This window comes from Acinonyx jubatus, chromosome D4 (genome assembly GCF_027475565.1).
Source record: "Acinonyx jubatus isolate Ajub_Pintada_27869175 chromosome D4, VMU_Ajub_asm_v1.0, whole genome shotgun sequence".
NCBI classification, from domain to species: domain Eukaryota; kingdom Metazoa; phylum Chordata; class Mammalia; order Carnivora; family Felidae; genus Acinonyx; species Acinonyx jubatus.
Genome location: NC_069391.1, coordinates 73,456,710 through 73,469,481, shown reverse-complemented (window position 1 = coordinate 73,469,481; position 12,772 = coordinate 73,456,710). Strand labels below are relative to the sequence as shown.

Here is a 12,772-nt window from a genome sequence, read left to right as displayed (position 1 = left end):
TGTGCCCTGCCAACCCTCACCCCCTCTGTGAGGTGGGTGATTGCTGAAGCAGTGCCTTTGCCCCACCCGGTCCGCTCCGGAACCTTGAGAAGTCCTTGTGTTCCTCAGGGGTCATTCTGGAGCTCTAATCCCAGAGATCCAAAGGGTTTCTCAGCCGCATGCATTTGAGGAAAACTGTATCCCTATAGGAATTGATCATGCGGGGAGCTTAAAATTCATATGAAATTCATGACAGGCTCCGGGAAGTTTAGTAGGAGTCAAGAAACTGGTTTAACCCTGTGACTGCAGGATTTGCTAAATTTATCAGGCCATGGAACTGCTTTTTCAGTAATCCCTCCCACATCCACTTTTACCATAGACATAGTGGGAAGCCCTGCTTAGAGTTTCTCCTTAAATCTTTGTAGTCCTGGGATTACCCGGCTGATTACACCCTGCCTACCAGGACCCACCCTAGCTCTCTCAGCCTTGACACCTTCTGCTAGCTTCCGAAATTCAGTAGTAACTCCCCAGATTGCACACAGGGGAGCAGTGGCCAAGTGCAGCCCACAACAGTGCTTTGTAAAGCTCACAGAGCGTTTATTTTACTTTATTTTATTTTGTTTTATTTTATTTTATTTTAATTTTAATTTTACCATTTTTGACAGAAGGAGAGAGCATGAGCGGGGGAGGGACAGGGAAAGAAGGAGAATCTCAGGCAGGCTCTGTGTCGCCAGCACAGAGCCCACGCGGGGCTCCGACTCCTAAAACCGCGAGATCATGACCTGAGCTGAAATTAAGAGTCGGAGGCCCAACCGACTGAGCCACCCAGGGGCGCCTCACAGAGTGTTTAAAACACAACTTAAGCCGATATCGGAATATGGGAGGATCTTTAAAAATCCAGATTTCTTCATTTTTTAATTTTTTTGTGTTTATTTTTGAGAGAGACAGACAGACCAGGATTGGGGGAGAGGCAGGAGAGAGAGAGACACAGAATCTGAAGCAGGCTCCAGGCTCTGAGCCTGTCAGCACAGAACCTGACCAGGGCTTGAACCCATGAATCGTGAGATCATGACCTGAGCCAAAGCTGGACGCTCAACCGACTCCAGATTTCTTACTTCATAACCCATGTGTCCCTGACAGTGGAGTGGGCTGGTGGGGGGGGGACTTTGGTCAGGAGGACCATGTGTTTCAAGAAGAAGAAGGAGCATATTTCCCTGGGGAGGCAAAGAACGGGGCAGTCACATTTGTTAGGTAACAAAAGGAGTTTGTGCTGGTGTGGCCTATGGACCTGTTCTCATTTCTATGACAGCGGGGCCCCTGTTGGCATTTGAGTTTACCCCCCATGCTTGAGGCTCCCCCGTGCCCCTGCCTTAGTCACAGGCCCTCATTCTTCCAAGCAGGAAACCTCTTTGTAAGAGCTTTCTAGCAGGTCTCTCCACCTTCTGGTGTTCCCACTCTGTTCTCCTCTGCGAGCCATTGTTCTTTTTAATTCCCTATACAGCCATCACACCAGATGGGGGCAGTGAATCCCCTTTAATCTTTGCTTCCCTTCTTGAGCCTTACTCCAGAGACCCTCTTGGGCTTGAGGGAACGACTTGTGTGCCAATGCATGGCTCTCCTGCTGACGTCTGCTTTCACGATAGAATGGGGTAGATTTGGGGTGGGGGTGAACTGTAAATAAGATATTTCATTCTTCCTCCTTTTAATTTTTTTCTCTTCTTAAATTAGACGTGCTTTGTGCTATAATTGGACCCTCCTGTTGGGAGTCTGAGGCAGCAGAATATCAAGAGGGTAGCCAATGAATTTTTAATTTAAATGTCAGCCATGAAACCTACCACCTAGTGAAAGGGGGGTGTGTGGAATTCGGGCTCAAAGCCTATTACCGGATATTTGGTTTCCCTCCTTGGCGTCTCTTCTGCCTGTGGGTGTGCACTTGACTCTTATTAACTTTAACAGGAATTATGTATGTGCCCTTAGGGGAGAGCATAACTTTTAACAGGGGCCTCCTCACACTGCTTTTATTTGCTGTTTAATTTTAATGAATCACACCCTGTGGAAGTGTAAGAACAAAACAGGATGAGCTTGAAAATGGAGAAGGGGTTATTACATATTTGACTCTTCCTTTATTCTGGGTTTAGATGTCAGCTCTTCCATTTGTCTCCTTTGATTGTCAATGGGACTTAATCTTGGCTGCTTGTTTTTCAAATCAGAAACCGAAGTCAAATTTCTAACCTTTCCTAGATAAAGGAGAGTTTGTATAAGTCTTGAGCAAGGTGCTGGGAATAAAAAGATGAATTTGTTGAATTTAACTGATACTTATATAGTTTAATATGTTCGAGGCACTATTTTGGATTGTATCAGTTACCTGTTTTGGCATCCCAGATCAGGCAAGACAGTTGTTAAAGCAACGGCCATTTTCTTTGCTCATGACTTTGGGTCAGTAGGTTGGGCTGGGCTTAGCTGGGTGGTTCTTCGGCCACTCTCACTTGGGACGTTTATTCATTCAAGGTCATCTGGTCATTCACCTGGAGCCAGTGGTCTACAATGACCTCACTCACATGTATAGGAGTTGGTGCTGGCTGTTACCTGGGCCTCTTTCCAGCAGGCTAGCTCAGGCTTGCTAATATGGTGGCTATGTTTTAAGAGGACAGCTATGGAGGCCGCATTCCCCTTGCAAGTTGCACAACACCACTTCCGTTGCAGTCTCTTGGTCAAAACAAGTCACAAGGCCAGCCCAGATTCAAAAGGTGTGGAGAGCTAGACCCCGTTCTTGCTGGGAGAGCTCTAGAGAATTTGTGGCCATTTAAAAATATACCTCAATATACCTCAAAAACTCCCTATAAGTCGTGGCTCACTTAATCCTCACATCAACCTTAGAAGGTATGTTCCATTACTCTTCCCACTATTCAATAAATGAGGAAAGTGAGGCACAACAGAGAGGTTTAGTAACTTACTCAAGGTCACACGGCTTGGGACAATCCGTGTTGACAAGTGATTCGAAAGCTGTTCATTATTATTAAGTTTTTCAGCCACTCTTAGGACCGACATATTTTTTCTGTCTAGCCTTGTAGAGAAACAATGTCACATTGTCATGTGGCTGCCATATGTTGGAAGCTCCATGTATGTTGTGCCACTGAACTATCACAACTAATCTGAAATGGAGGTGTTATTTCCATTATTTAGGTGAGAAAACTGAGGCTCATGGAAAGTAAGTACAAGTCATACAAGGCAGTGCTAACTCACTGTTCCATATGCAAGAATGATCTCCTTAAGTAAAAGTTATAAAATGTCCTGGGGCAGACTTTTTAAGTCTTCTATTGTAATGACAAAATGTTTAAAACAATTTTTCTGTTGATTGTTAATGGCTGTCGCACATTTTGGAAAAGTAACTGGAATAATAAACATGCTTTTCAGATGTCCGGTGGAGCCTCAGAATAGAAGCAAGATGAATATTCCATTCCGCATTGGCAATGCCAAAGGAGATGATGCTTTAGAAAAAAGATTTCTCGATAAAGCTCTCGAACTCAATATGATCTCCTTGAAAGGGCATAGGTGAGTATGCTTCCAGATCAGAAGCTCAGGTCACTGGTGTAATGTTCCTTTTTTTTTTTTTTTTGAAAATTTTTATTTATTTATTTTTTTAAGTTTATTCATTTATTATTTCTGAGAGAGAGAGAGAGAGAGAGAGAGTGAGCACGCGCGGGGGAGGGGCAGAGAGAGAGACACACACAGAATCGGAAACAGGCTCTAGTCTCTAGGCTCTGAGCTGTCAGCACAGAGCTGGATGCGGGGCTCAAACTCACAAACGGGAAGATCATGACCTGAGCCGAAGTTGGACGCTTCACCAACTGAGCCACACAGGTACCCCGTAGATTTTATTTTTAAGTGATCTCCACACCCAACACAGGGCTGAGATCAAGAGTCGCATGCTCTACTGGCTGAGCCAGCCAGGCGCCCCTCCCCTCTTGCTTATAGAGCCCTTAGCATGATTCCCTGGCTGGGTGCATGGTGGAGCCACATCTACAGGCTTTTGTCAACATTACTTTTGAAAATGTGTTAGATGACCTTTATGGCACAGAGGTTGCCGTCTCATGTCTGGTGAGAAAGGATCACTCTTGCTCCTGCTGGGCATCAGAAAGTCCTGCATGCTCTATGAAAAAATGTGTCCTTGCCACGCGGGAGGTGAGACATCTGTCCTGCAGTGGTTGCTAGCCCCCTCCTCCCTACCTGGCAGGCCCATGGATAGCTGAGTTAATCTAGGTCATGTGTGAGCCTGATGGTCCTTCACTGCATTTGGGAGAATTTCCTAATGATGAGAGGTTTGAAGCTCCTGGCTATCTGTGAGGCTTTCAGGTGACAGGTTGGGCATGCTGGCCGCAGGTGCTGCGTCGGTCTCAGGAGCCGGTGACTGGGAACTGGAAAGACGGTTGTCTTGATGCTAAATTGGATGCTTTTGTTCTTCATGGTGGCATCTTTGGTCCCTCTAGGTCTGTGGGAGGCATCCGGGCGTCTCTGTATAACGCCGTCACGATTGAGGATGTGCAGAAGCTGGCTGCCTTCATGAAGAACTTTCTGGAGATGCATCAGCTGTGAACACATCTTAACCAGTGTGTACTCTGCCCTTGAACAGTGTACAAAATTGAAAGTAACTCGGCAATGACGACAGAAACTTAGCAGACATGGTATTTTTCTCGGGTGAACATGCTTATCATAGATCTCGTTTTTCAAAGAACAGCAACATGTCCACAGCTGTGCAAAGCTGGGGAGACTTAACGGCCACCACCTTAATTCTGACTTGAACTGGAAGCATTTTAAAAACCTTTTGCTTTCCTAGTGAGTTCCAGCTGATTTTGTCCTTGCTGCTACTTTTCCTGGCTAGATCTCAGTATTCAAACTCGCCTGTGGACTCAATTATGCAAATTGAAGTTACTTTTTCTGGAAACACAAAAACAAGGCATGGAGACTGGGTGGGGACCTCTAGGTGCTGAATCTTGATCCTTTACAGAATGACACAGAGGGGTGTCCTGGGTTCTCTACCTGTTACTTCCAAGTCCACACTGACCAGGTAGTGAGTGTTTAGGGGTTCTAGGCTAAAAGGCAAACTGGGGATCTTTCTTTATACTGTTATTCTCATAAAGAGATAAAAGTGATATACTGTATGTTTATATAGCAAGGTGTGTTTTTTAATACCCAGTAGTTTATATTCTATGCAACATGTTTCTAATAATATGGTTCCTAGTGATGCATGTAGAGACCTTAGATTCATCGATCTCACATAGTATGCGTTACGCTTGCAACGGTGTGTCCCTCCCCTCTCTCTTCCCTCTTAAAAAAACTGCTTTGCAAGATTTCAAAGTTCCCAAATTCCCTTTTACGTTCCTTTTAGTGGGGAGAAGAGAAGGTTGCTTGGTGGCTTTGCTCTTCATTTTTCAGTGAGGCTGTTAAATTAAAATTCTCTGTTAAACTCCCTTCTCCTTTGTTCACTTGACGGTTCTCTTTAGAGTGTTGGACCAGTGATGCTGTGAGTTCCGGAAATCTTTGCTGAAGAGTCTTTTCCCCTATTGTTTATCTGTTGTCAGTATTTTCTCATGACTATGTGGAGGACATTAAAGTCTTAAAACACCTAAACCTTTGTCAGTGAATTTCTTTACCTGCTTTTTATTTATTGATTTTTTTTTCAAGCCCCCCAACTTGGGGCTCAAACTTACAACCTGGAGAGCCAGCCAGGCGCCCCCACTTTACCTGCTTTTTAGGCTCATTGTTCTGTTAAAAAATTTATGATGGAAAAACTTGAGTGTGAAAGTAGCATCGGATGAGGGTAATTTAGTTCCACCAATGGTATGTAGGTGTAAGACCTGAGACCTGGGTGCATCTATTTTTTTTTTTTTTTTTTTTTTTTTTTAATGATTCCATGCACTGGTGGCTTTCCATTGGCTTTTGGAATGGACGTTATCAGGAAACCACCTTACAGCACAGCTCTTGGTATAAAGGTCTATGAACTCTGTCACATGGAGGCCGGAAACATGCCAGCAGGACAGTTCTGAGTGATCTGTGTTTCGTTGGTTTGTGTAATAGGGACTCCTGATCTCTTATCCCAGCTCTGCACCAATAGGTTGGGTTACTGAGGTTCCCTGGTCAGGGCTAAGCTTCCCTGGTCTTAGTTCTTTCAGCTGTAAAAAGAAGGATTGAAATAATTCCCCCACTTTTCCCAGAGATGTTTAAGAGCTTAAAACGAGAGCTCAATGCAAGATATGAATAATAACTATAAGAAATGTTTAAATAGTGACAGCCAGCCAGCCCATGGAGGCCACTCAGTCATTCACATGGAATAGTGCTCAGTGTCTGCCTCACCTTCATACTTTCATGACGGTAAGTTCCTGTGGTTTGTACCAATCCCGAGTCTCCCAAATGCCACTCCTTCTCTTTTCTTAATGTTTCATTTTTTGAGAGAGTGTGAGCAGGGGAGGGGCAGAGAGAGGGCGACACAGGATCCGAAGTGGGTTCTGCACCAACAGGTTGACAGCAGAGAGCCCAGTGTGGGGTTTGAACTCATGAACCGTGAGACCACAACCTGGGCCGAAGTCAGATGCTCAACTGGCAGAGTCACCCATGTGCCCCTCATGGCCACTTCTATCCACTCCTGTTGGCTGTAGCCTGCTCTGCTGTCTGCCCTTGGCGGATTACTTCTGCAGCCTCCTCTCTCCCAGCCCCCACCCCTGCACAGCCAGCTGGAGTATAACCTCCCCTCATGCTCCTCCCTGGTAGGTAAAAAAAAAACCAGGGTTCTCAGTCTGGCGTTGTAACTTTGCAGCATCTGGCCTGGCCTCGTCTTTCTTACAGTTATGGTTCTTGGAATGGTCCGTGCATTCGTTCTCCCACGCTGTGACACATACACAATGGCCTAGAGTTCCTGCCTTATTTGTGCTCCATTGGAACAATGCTCCTTTCCTTTGTTCTCACAAGGGTGACCCTTTATCCCATCACACACCTGCATTCTCTCCTGAGACATCTGCTTATCTCCCTTTCCCTGTAGAGCACCGTGGAAGGAGCCTTGTCTCTACTTCCAGCACCAGCATCCTTCCCCTTAGGAGGGACCCAACGACGGTCTGTTTAAGGAATGAAAAGTCTTAATGAAGGTCATATCGGTCTTCCTGAGTTTCACAAACTGAACGTGGAGTAAAGGCAAAGGTACAATCTTACATACATGGATTATTTTTAAAGCTTAGGGTACAACATACTTCCATTTTCCGCTAAACTGATCCAATAGGTGTGCGGTTGAATGGGGAGATTTTAAATCTTGGAGGGCTCCCAGACCCATTCTTCTAAATCTGCGAACGCTTTTGGGAAATGGTCACAGCAGCATTGTATGAGTGCCAAGGGCAGTGACTTGTTGGGACTCCCGATTGCTGGGAGGTGTGTGTCCAGTGAAAACCTTGCCCTTTGTATTGTCTCAAGTGAATGAACTGATGCTAACCTGCTTAGCACATGGAGAGCGGTGGAAGGGGATCTGAGGATGCAGGCTCCTGGGTCAGCAGGCTGCAGGAGCCAGAACCTGCTGGTCTTCCCTCTAAGATTAAAAGCAAAGCAGATAAAACAAGTGTCTTTCAGGCCTTGGTCAATCTGTAAGGCATAGTGGCCTCACATTCCTCCGGATGCTCCAAATTCTACTCACTCCAAACTGAACTTGGAGTTTTACTTTTCTCCTTCAAAATTCTTGCCCATACGTAAATCATTCTAATGCCACTTTGAGTGAGAAAAAAAAAAACCGTTCCCATGTTCTTCGTGTTTATCTCCGCACACTATTTGGTCTCCAACACTGTGGTTCTGTTCTTCGCACGAGAAACAAAATTCGTGTTCTGTCCGGGTTTTCATTCCCCCGCTACTGTATGTTTATCTGAATATTCAATGCCGCTTCATCACAATGTAGCTGATCCTGGAAGGTTTGACAAGCCCTTTGGTGAACTATGCGATGTAACAAATAATAATTCTCTCGCCCCCACCTCCTTTGGAGGTGAAAGCGCCACTAAGACCCATGAAATGGACGAGACCCACTGATAGATGAGATGTTCATTTCTGCCGAAGGCATTAGCTGGTCTGGCCTCGTATCACTTCATGATTAATGTTTGTTGTAATGTGTTCTTTGGAAGGAAAATAAAATGAGGAAGAATTTTCTCACATTTGATCAGAATGAACATAATTAAAAAGTGAAATGCTACTGGGTTTGGGAAGAAATCAATCACTTTAATTGGAAAGAAGATTCCTTGCCTCTGTCGGTAATTGGACTCTTGGTAATTTAGAATTGGAATCCATGACAGTTTGTGATAAATTGGCTCCTTTTGGGCCTAAAGAAGGTAAGAAGTTCTAATTACCTCTGGATTATTCCAGAGTGGATGGAAAAGCTTGATAAAAGAAAGATATATTGGGGAAGAGGTAGAAAAGCCAGCAGTGAGCAAAGGTTTATTGAATTTCTTCTTAAGAAGGTAAAGGATAAAATAGTTTATTTGATGTGATAAAAACAACAGCATGGTATTTGTGGTATTTGACATCCCAGAGATGTAAATTGGATTTTCTAGGAAAATAAGGACCTGGGCATATTAGAAAAACTCTGCGTGCACAGAAGTTCTGCAATTAGGCTATAGTATTTAGTGCATGAGTATATTGACAACCTTGGACCCCACTGGGGGAAGTATGGAATTTGTACTTGGAGTGTTTAAGCATATTAGCAATTAGCACTAAGTTTAAGGAAGTCCCATGCATTTTATTCAAATGAAACCTACTTTGTGGTACTAGAAATGTAGACAGGGCCATAATTAATGAAGCTGCTGACCCGGTCACTGTTGGTATCCTATCCTTGTTTCTATACAGATTGCCTAATGGTGCCTGAGAAATAGACTGGAGTTTAGGTTGCTGCACTGGGTGATGAATTTATTTTGAATTTTGTGGTTTGTTTTATATATCTATATAGTTGTAGAGGTATAAATGTAGATAGATATAATTTCAAACAGTCAAGTTGAAAGATTAGTACAAAGAACTCTTGTGTTACTTAGATTCACCAATTATTAACATTTAGCTTCATTTGCTTTGTCATTCCCCCCTCTCTCCATGGATACATTCCCCCCCCCCAAACCATTTAAGGATAAATTGGAGACATTGTGCCCCTTTACCTCCAACTGGTGATGATTTCTTAAGAACAGCAACATTCTCTATCCCCACAGTGCGATGATCTGAATCAGAAATGTAACATTGAGACCGTTGACTCATCCATAGTCCATATTTCAAATTTTGCCAGTTATTCTAGTCACATTCTTCATAGCTATTTCTTTTAGCCCGAGAAACAGCCCACAATCATGCACTGTACTTAGTTGTCATGTCTGTTTCAGTTAAATATGGAACAGTTCTTTGGTCTGGCCTCTTTGTTCTTCATGCTATTGAGTGTGAAGAGTGTAAGCTGCGTGTAGTGTAAAATGATAGTGTCAGTTTGAGTTTGTCCTGTTTCCTCGTGATTGTTTTGGCAGAAGTGATACAATGTCCTCAGTGCGTCCTCGCCAGAGGCACCTGCTGTCTATCTGCCTCGCCGGCGTCTTGCTTAAGGTGGTGCCATGAGTTTTCTCCACTGCCAAGTTATCATTTGTCCCTTTGTGGTTAGTAAGTAGTTTATGGAGAGTTATTTCGACTATTCTGCTCTTCATGATGGAAAAGGTAAAGTGATTTATTGCTGATGTTCCACCAGTAATTCTACAACCTACTCCTCTCTCTCGCAAAGGGAAAAACAAAACAAAACACTAAAATATAAGCAAAGGTGTGCAAAAAAAAGTATACTGGCAAGTCAGAAGCCAACAGCTGGGGATATATATCCCAGGAGCCCTGAAGAGTAACAAATGTATTTTGGAAATGTGAATAGTATGGGTAAAGTGTTTTTTTGGGGGAACCAGGAAAGAAGGGGAAAAAATCTGATCAGGATATAAGGGCCAACTTGTGGAGCTTTTCTTCTCTGTCCAGTCAAGTTTGTTTATATCTCAATATTTTTAGAAGTACAGGGCTTTGGCAACACAGACCTTTAATCTAATAGCCGGATCATGAACCACACAGCCTCATTATACTTTGAAAGATACCATATAACAACCTAAAGTTAAGGTTGCTTCTGAAGATTCTGGCCTAGCAGAAGAGCCCCCAAGAGAAAAATAAAATCTCGGCTTCCATCTAGGCAGGTAAAAAGCCGGAAGCATCTTAAATGACTGAGAAATAAAACTTGAAGCTGAAATGTAAGAAACATAAGAGGTTATAGGTCATTCTGGGAGGAAAAATAATGATCTTATCCAGCAGAGTAGAAGGCTGCTGCCGGCTAAATATTTTTTCCTGTTCCCTTCCCCCGCTTGAAAAATACACTTTCTTTAGGGTGAAAGTCCAGGGGTTGAAGCAGAAATCCTTAGGAGTTCTTAGGAAATGACAGGTAAGCAAGTTAATAACCTCGGGTAGCAACCATTCTATAAAATACACTGGGGGAAATATTTCTGAATTTTTGATGCATTTAAATCTAGGGTGGGGCACCTGGGTGGCTCAGTGGTTGAGCATCCAACTCTTGGTTTCAGCTCAGGTCATGATCTCATGGTTCATGAGTTTGAGCCCTCCAACGGGTTCTACGCTGATAGCTTGGAGTCTGTTTGCAATTCTCTCTCTCCCGTTCTCTGCGCCTCCCCTGCTTGTGCTCTCTCTCTCTCTCTTAAAATAAATAAACTTAAAAAAAAATAAATCTAGGATAATCTTACACACTTTCTAAAGAAATCTGCTCAAATGAAGGCTCCAGCTGACTATCACCCAGTCATTTTCCCCTTAAGACATTTCCCATCTCCTGGTAGCACATTGGTCAGTGGATATGTAATTCAGTGTCTTCCATGAGCATTCTTCGGGATACAGGGGCAAGCCAAATAATCAAGGTATTGTATCATTTAGGATTTTGTTGGTCACAATAGATAGAAAAATTGATCTAAACTGGCAAAAAAAAAAAAAAAAAAAAAGCAGGGAAGGAATCCATTGGTTAACATAACTGAAACATTCAAGGGCAAGGCCCACCAGGTCTGGTTTGCTCCAGAGGCCCATGATGTGTAGCCTTTGGGTTCACCTTTCTAGGACCTTTAGACCTTCCTGCTTTGCTTCATGATAATATTGTGGCAATGTGAGTTCCAGACATCGGCTCTTAGTACTTAGGTTGACCAGGGGATGACAACAGACCTGTGTTTCCGCCTCCCCAGTGAGAGTGTCCAGGCTCGCTCTGCTGGGGTTGTCCTAGTCAGGTTCTCATTCCTGAACCAAATAGTAGGGTGGGTGGCCAACCACACCGAAACCATATGGAAGCCTGTGTGGTTTGGCAAATCAATTCTGCTTTCTGTTGCCTTCATAGAGCCCACAGCCTAGTAGGGGAGGCAGACAATAAATAAATAATTGGGTACAAGATATGAAGTAAAGGAATGGACCTGTGAGACTCTATGCCAGGGGGATGCAGTCTGGTTTGGGAAGTGGGGAGTGACGTTTGAATTGATATCTGAATGGGAGAGCAGGAGTTAATCAAGAAAAGAGATCAGGGAGAGACAAGAGACATTTGGGCCTTTGGGGGGAACATTTATCATTTTCTTTTGGAAGAGTTGGTTCGTGATGCCGCAGTTCCTATAAGTGACCACATGAGGACGACTGCAGGAAAGCACCAGCTGACCACAGGTGACCACAACCACAGGGGGTGGGATGAGCACCCTGCATTGGCCACTGTGGTGCCTGGGGCGCTCCCTTTCCTGCAGGGGTCTGAGGGCCAGCAGGGCTGGGGCTTGGATGGTGACAGTGAACTATGTAGGACGGAAGTAGATAAGTAGGTAAACAACTATATAGCAGGAGAGTGTGTACTTGCTGGATTTCAACCCTGAGCGTATCTTGTTCTTCTTAGCCTCTTCCCACTGTCAAGGGACCACCAAACCTTCCATATGTGATATCCAGTAAATGTTGACTAAACATAGGGATGACTATATTGACAGCCATTGGAAAATAACCTATGTTCATGCCTGATGGATACGGATAAGATTTCACCCCAGAACAAATTAGCAAACGCTTCCCTAGATTCTGAAGTGTCTTAGGCATTGATTCTCTACTAGAAGCTTCTGGAAGTTGAATCAACATCTGCCCGAGGTTTGCAGGGTGAGGGGCTCTAAGCATGGAGATACATGTTGATTGCATTTTTCAGTTTTGGAAGCCCATACAGAGTGATAAATTCAGTTGTGTTTTGTTTGAACTATTTACTACTTATTATTAAATTAATGGCCACATTAAAAAATCATGAGAAGGAGCATTCTTGATTCTTGTCTTTTCTTGAAGGGGTAAAACATTCTGGCCTGGTGTGGTGACAAACGTCTGGAACCAGTAGATGCTGCTTGTTATGGTGAGAAAGGCTCTAATTTGCCTTTCTTCTACCTTGCCCAATTTTGGGATCATATTTGTTACCCACCTGGCCTTGGGTACTGGGTCTGCAAATAGCAAGGTTTAAGCTTTCTAATAGAAAACCATCCCAAGGCAAAAAGCATAAGACATCTTATCCTTGGTACCACCATTCTGGCCTCTTCCACCATTTTTACCTTTGCAGAAATACAAACGAGCTTTATAGCTGTGTGAAGGACTCTCAGAACTGAGCTAGAACAATCCACAAACCAATTGGCGTCGGTCTGTTGGCTCTGCAGCCTGAAAGCATGAAATCATCATTGCCAGTTATGCCCTCTTGTCATTCCCCTTCGTTCTACAGTTTCCTCTCATGGCC

General features: G+C 43.9%; 1 protein-coding gene across 1 annotated transcript in view; it reads left to right on the top strand.

Moving 5' to 3' along the window:
• The window catches only part of PSAT1 (phosphoserine aminotransferase 1), a 32,958-nt gene extending 27,351 nt beyond the window's left edge, over positions 1-5,607 (top strand). Inside the window, exons 8-9 of the mRNA XM_027040990.2 lie at positions 3,394-3,531; positions 4,467-5,607. Of these exons, the coding sequence (XP_026896791.1) occupies positions 3,394-3,531; positions 4,467-4,572 (244 nt within the window). The 3' untranslated portion in view covers positions 4,573-5,607. The remainder of the gene's footprint in view (positions 1-3,393; positions 3,532-4,466) is intronic.
• Positions 5,608-12,772: the final 7,165 nt, after the last annotated feature.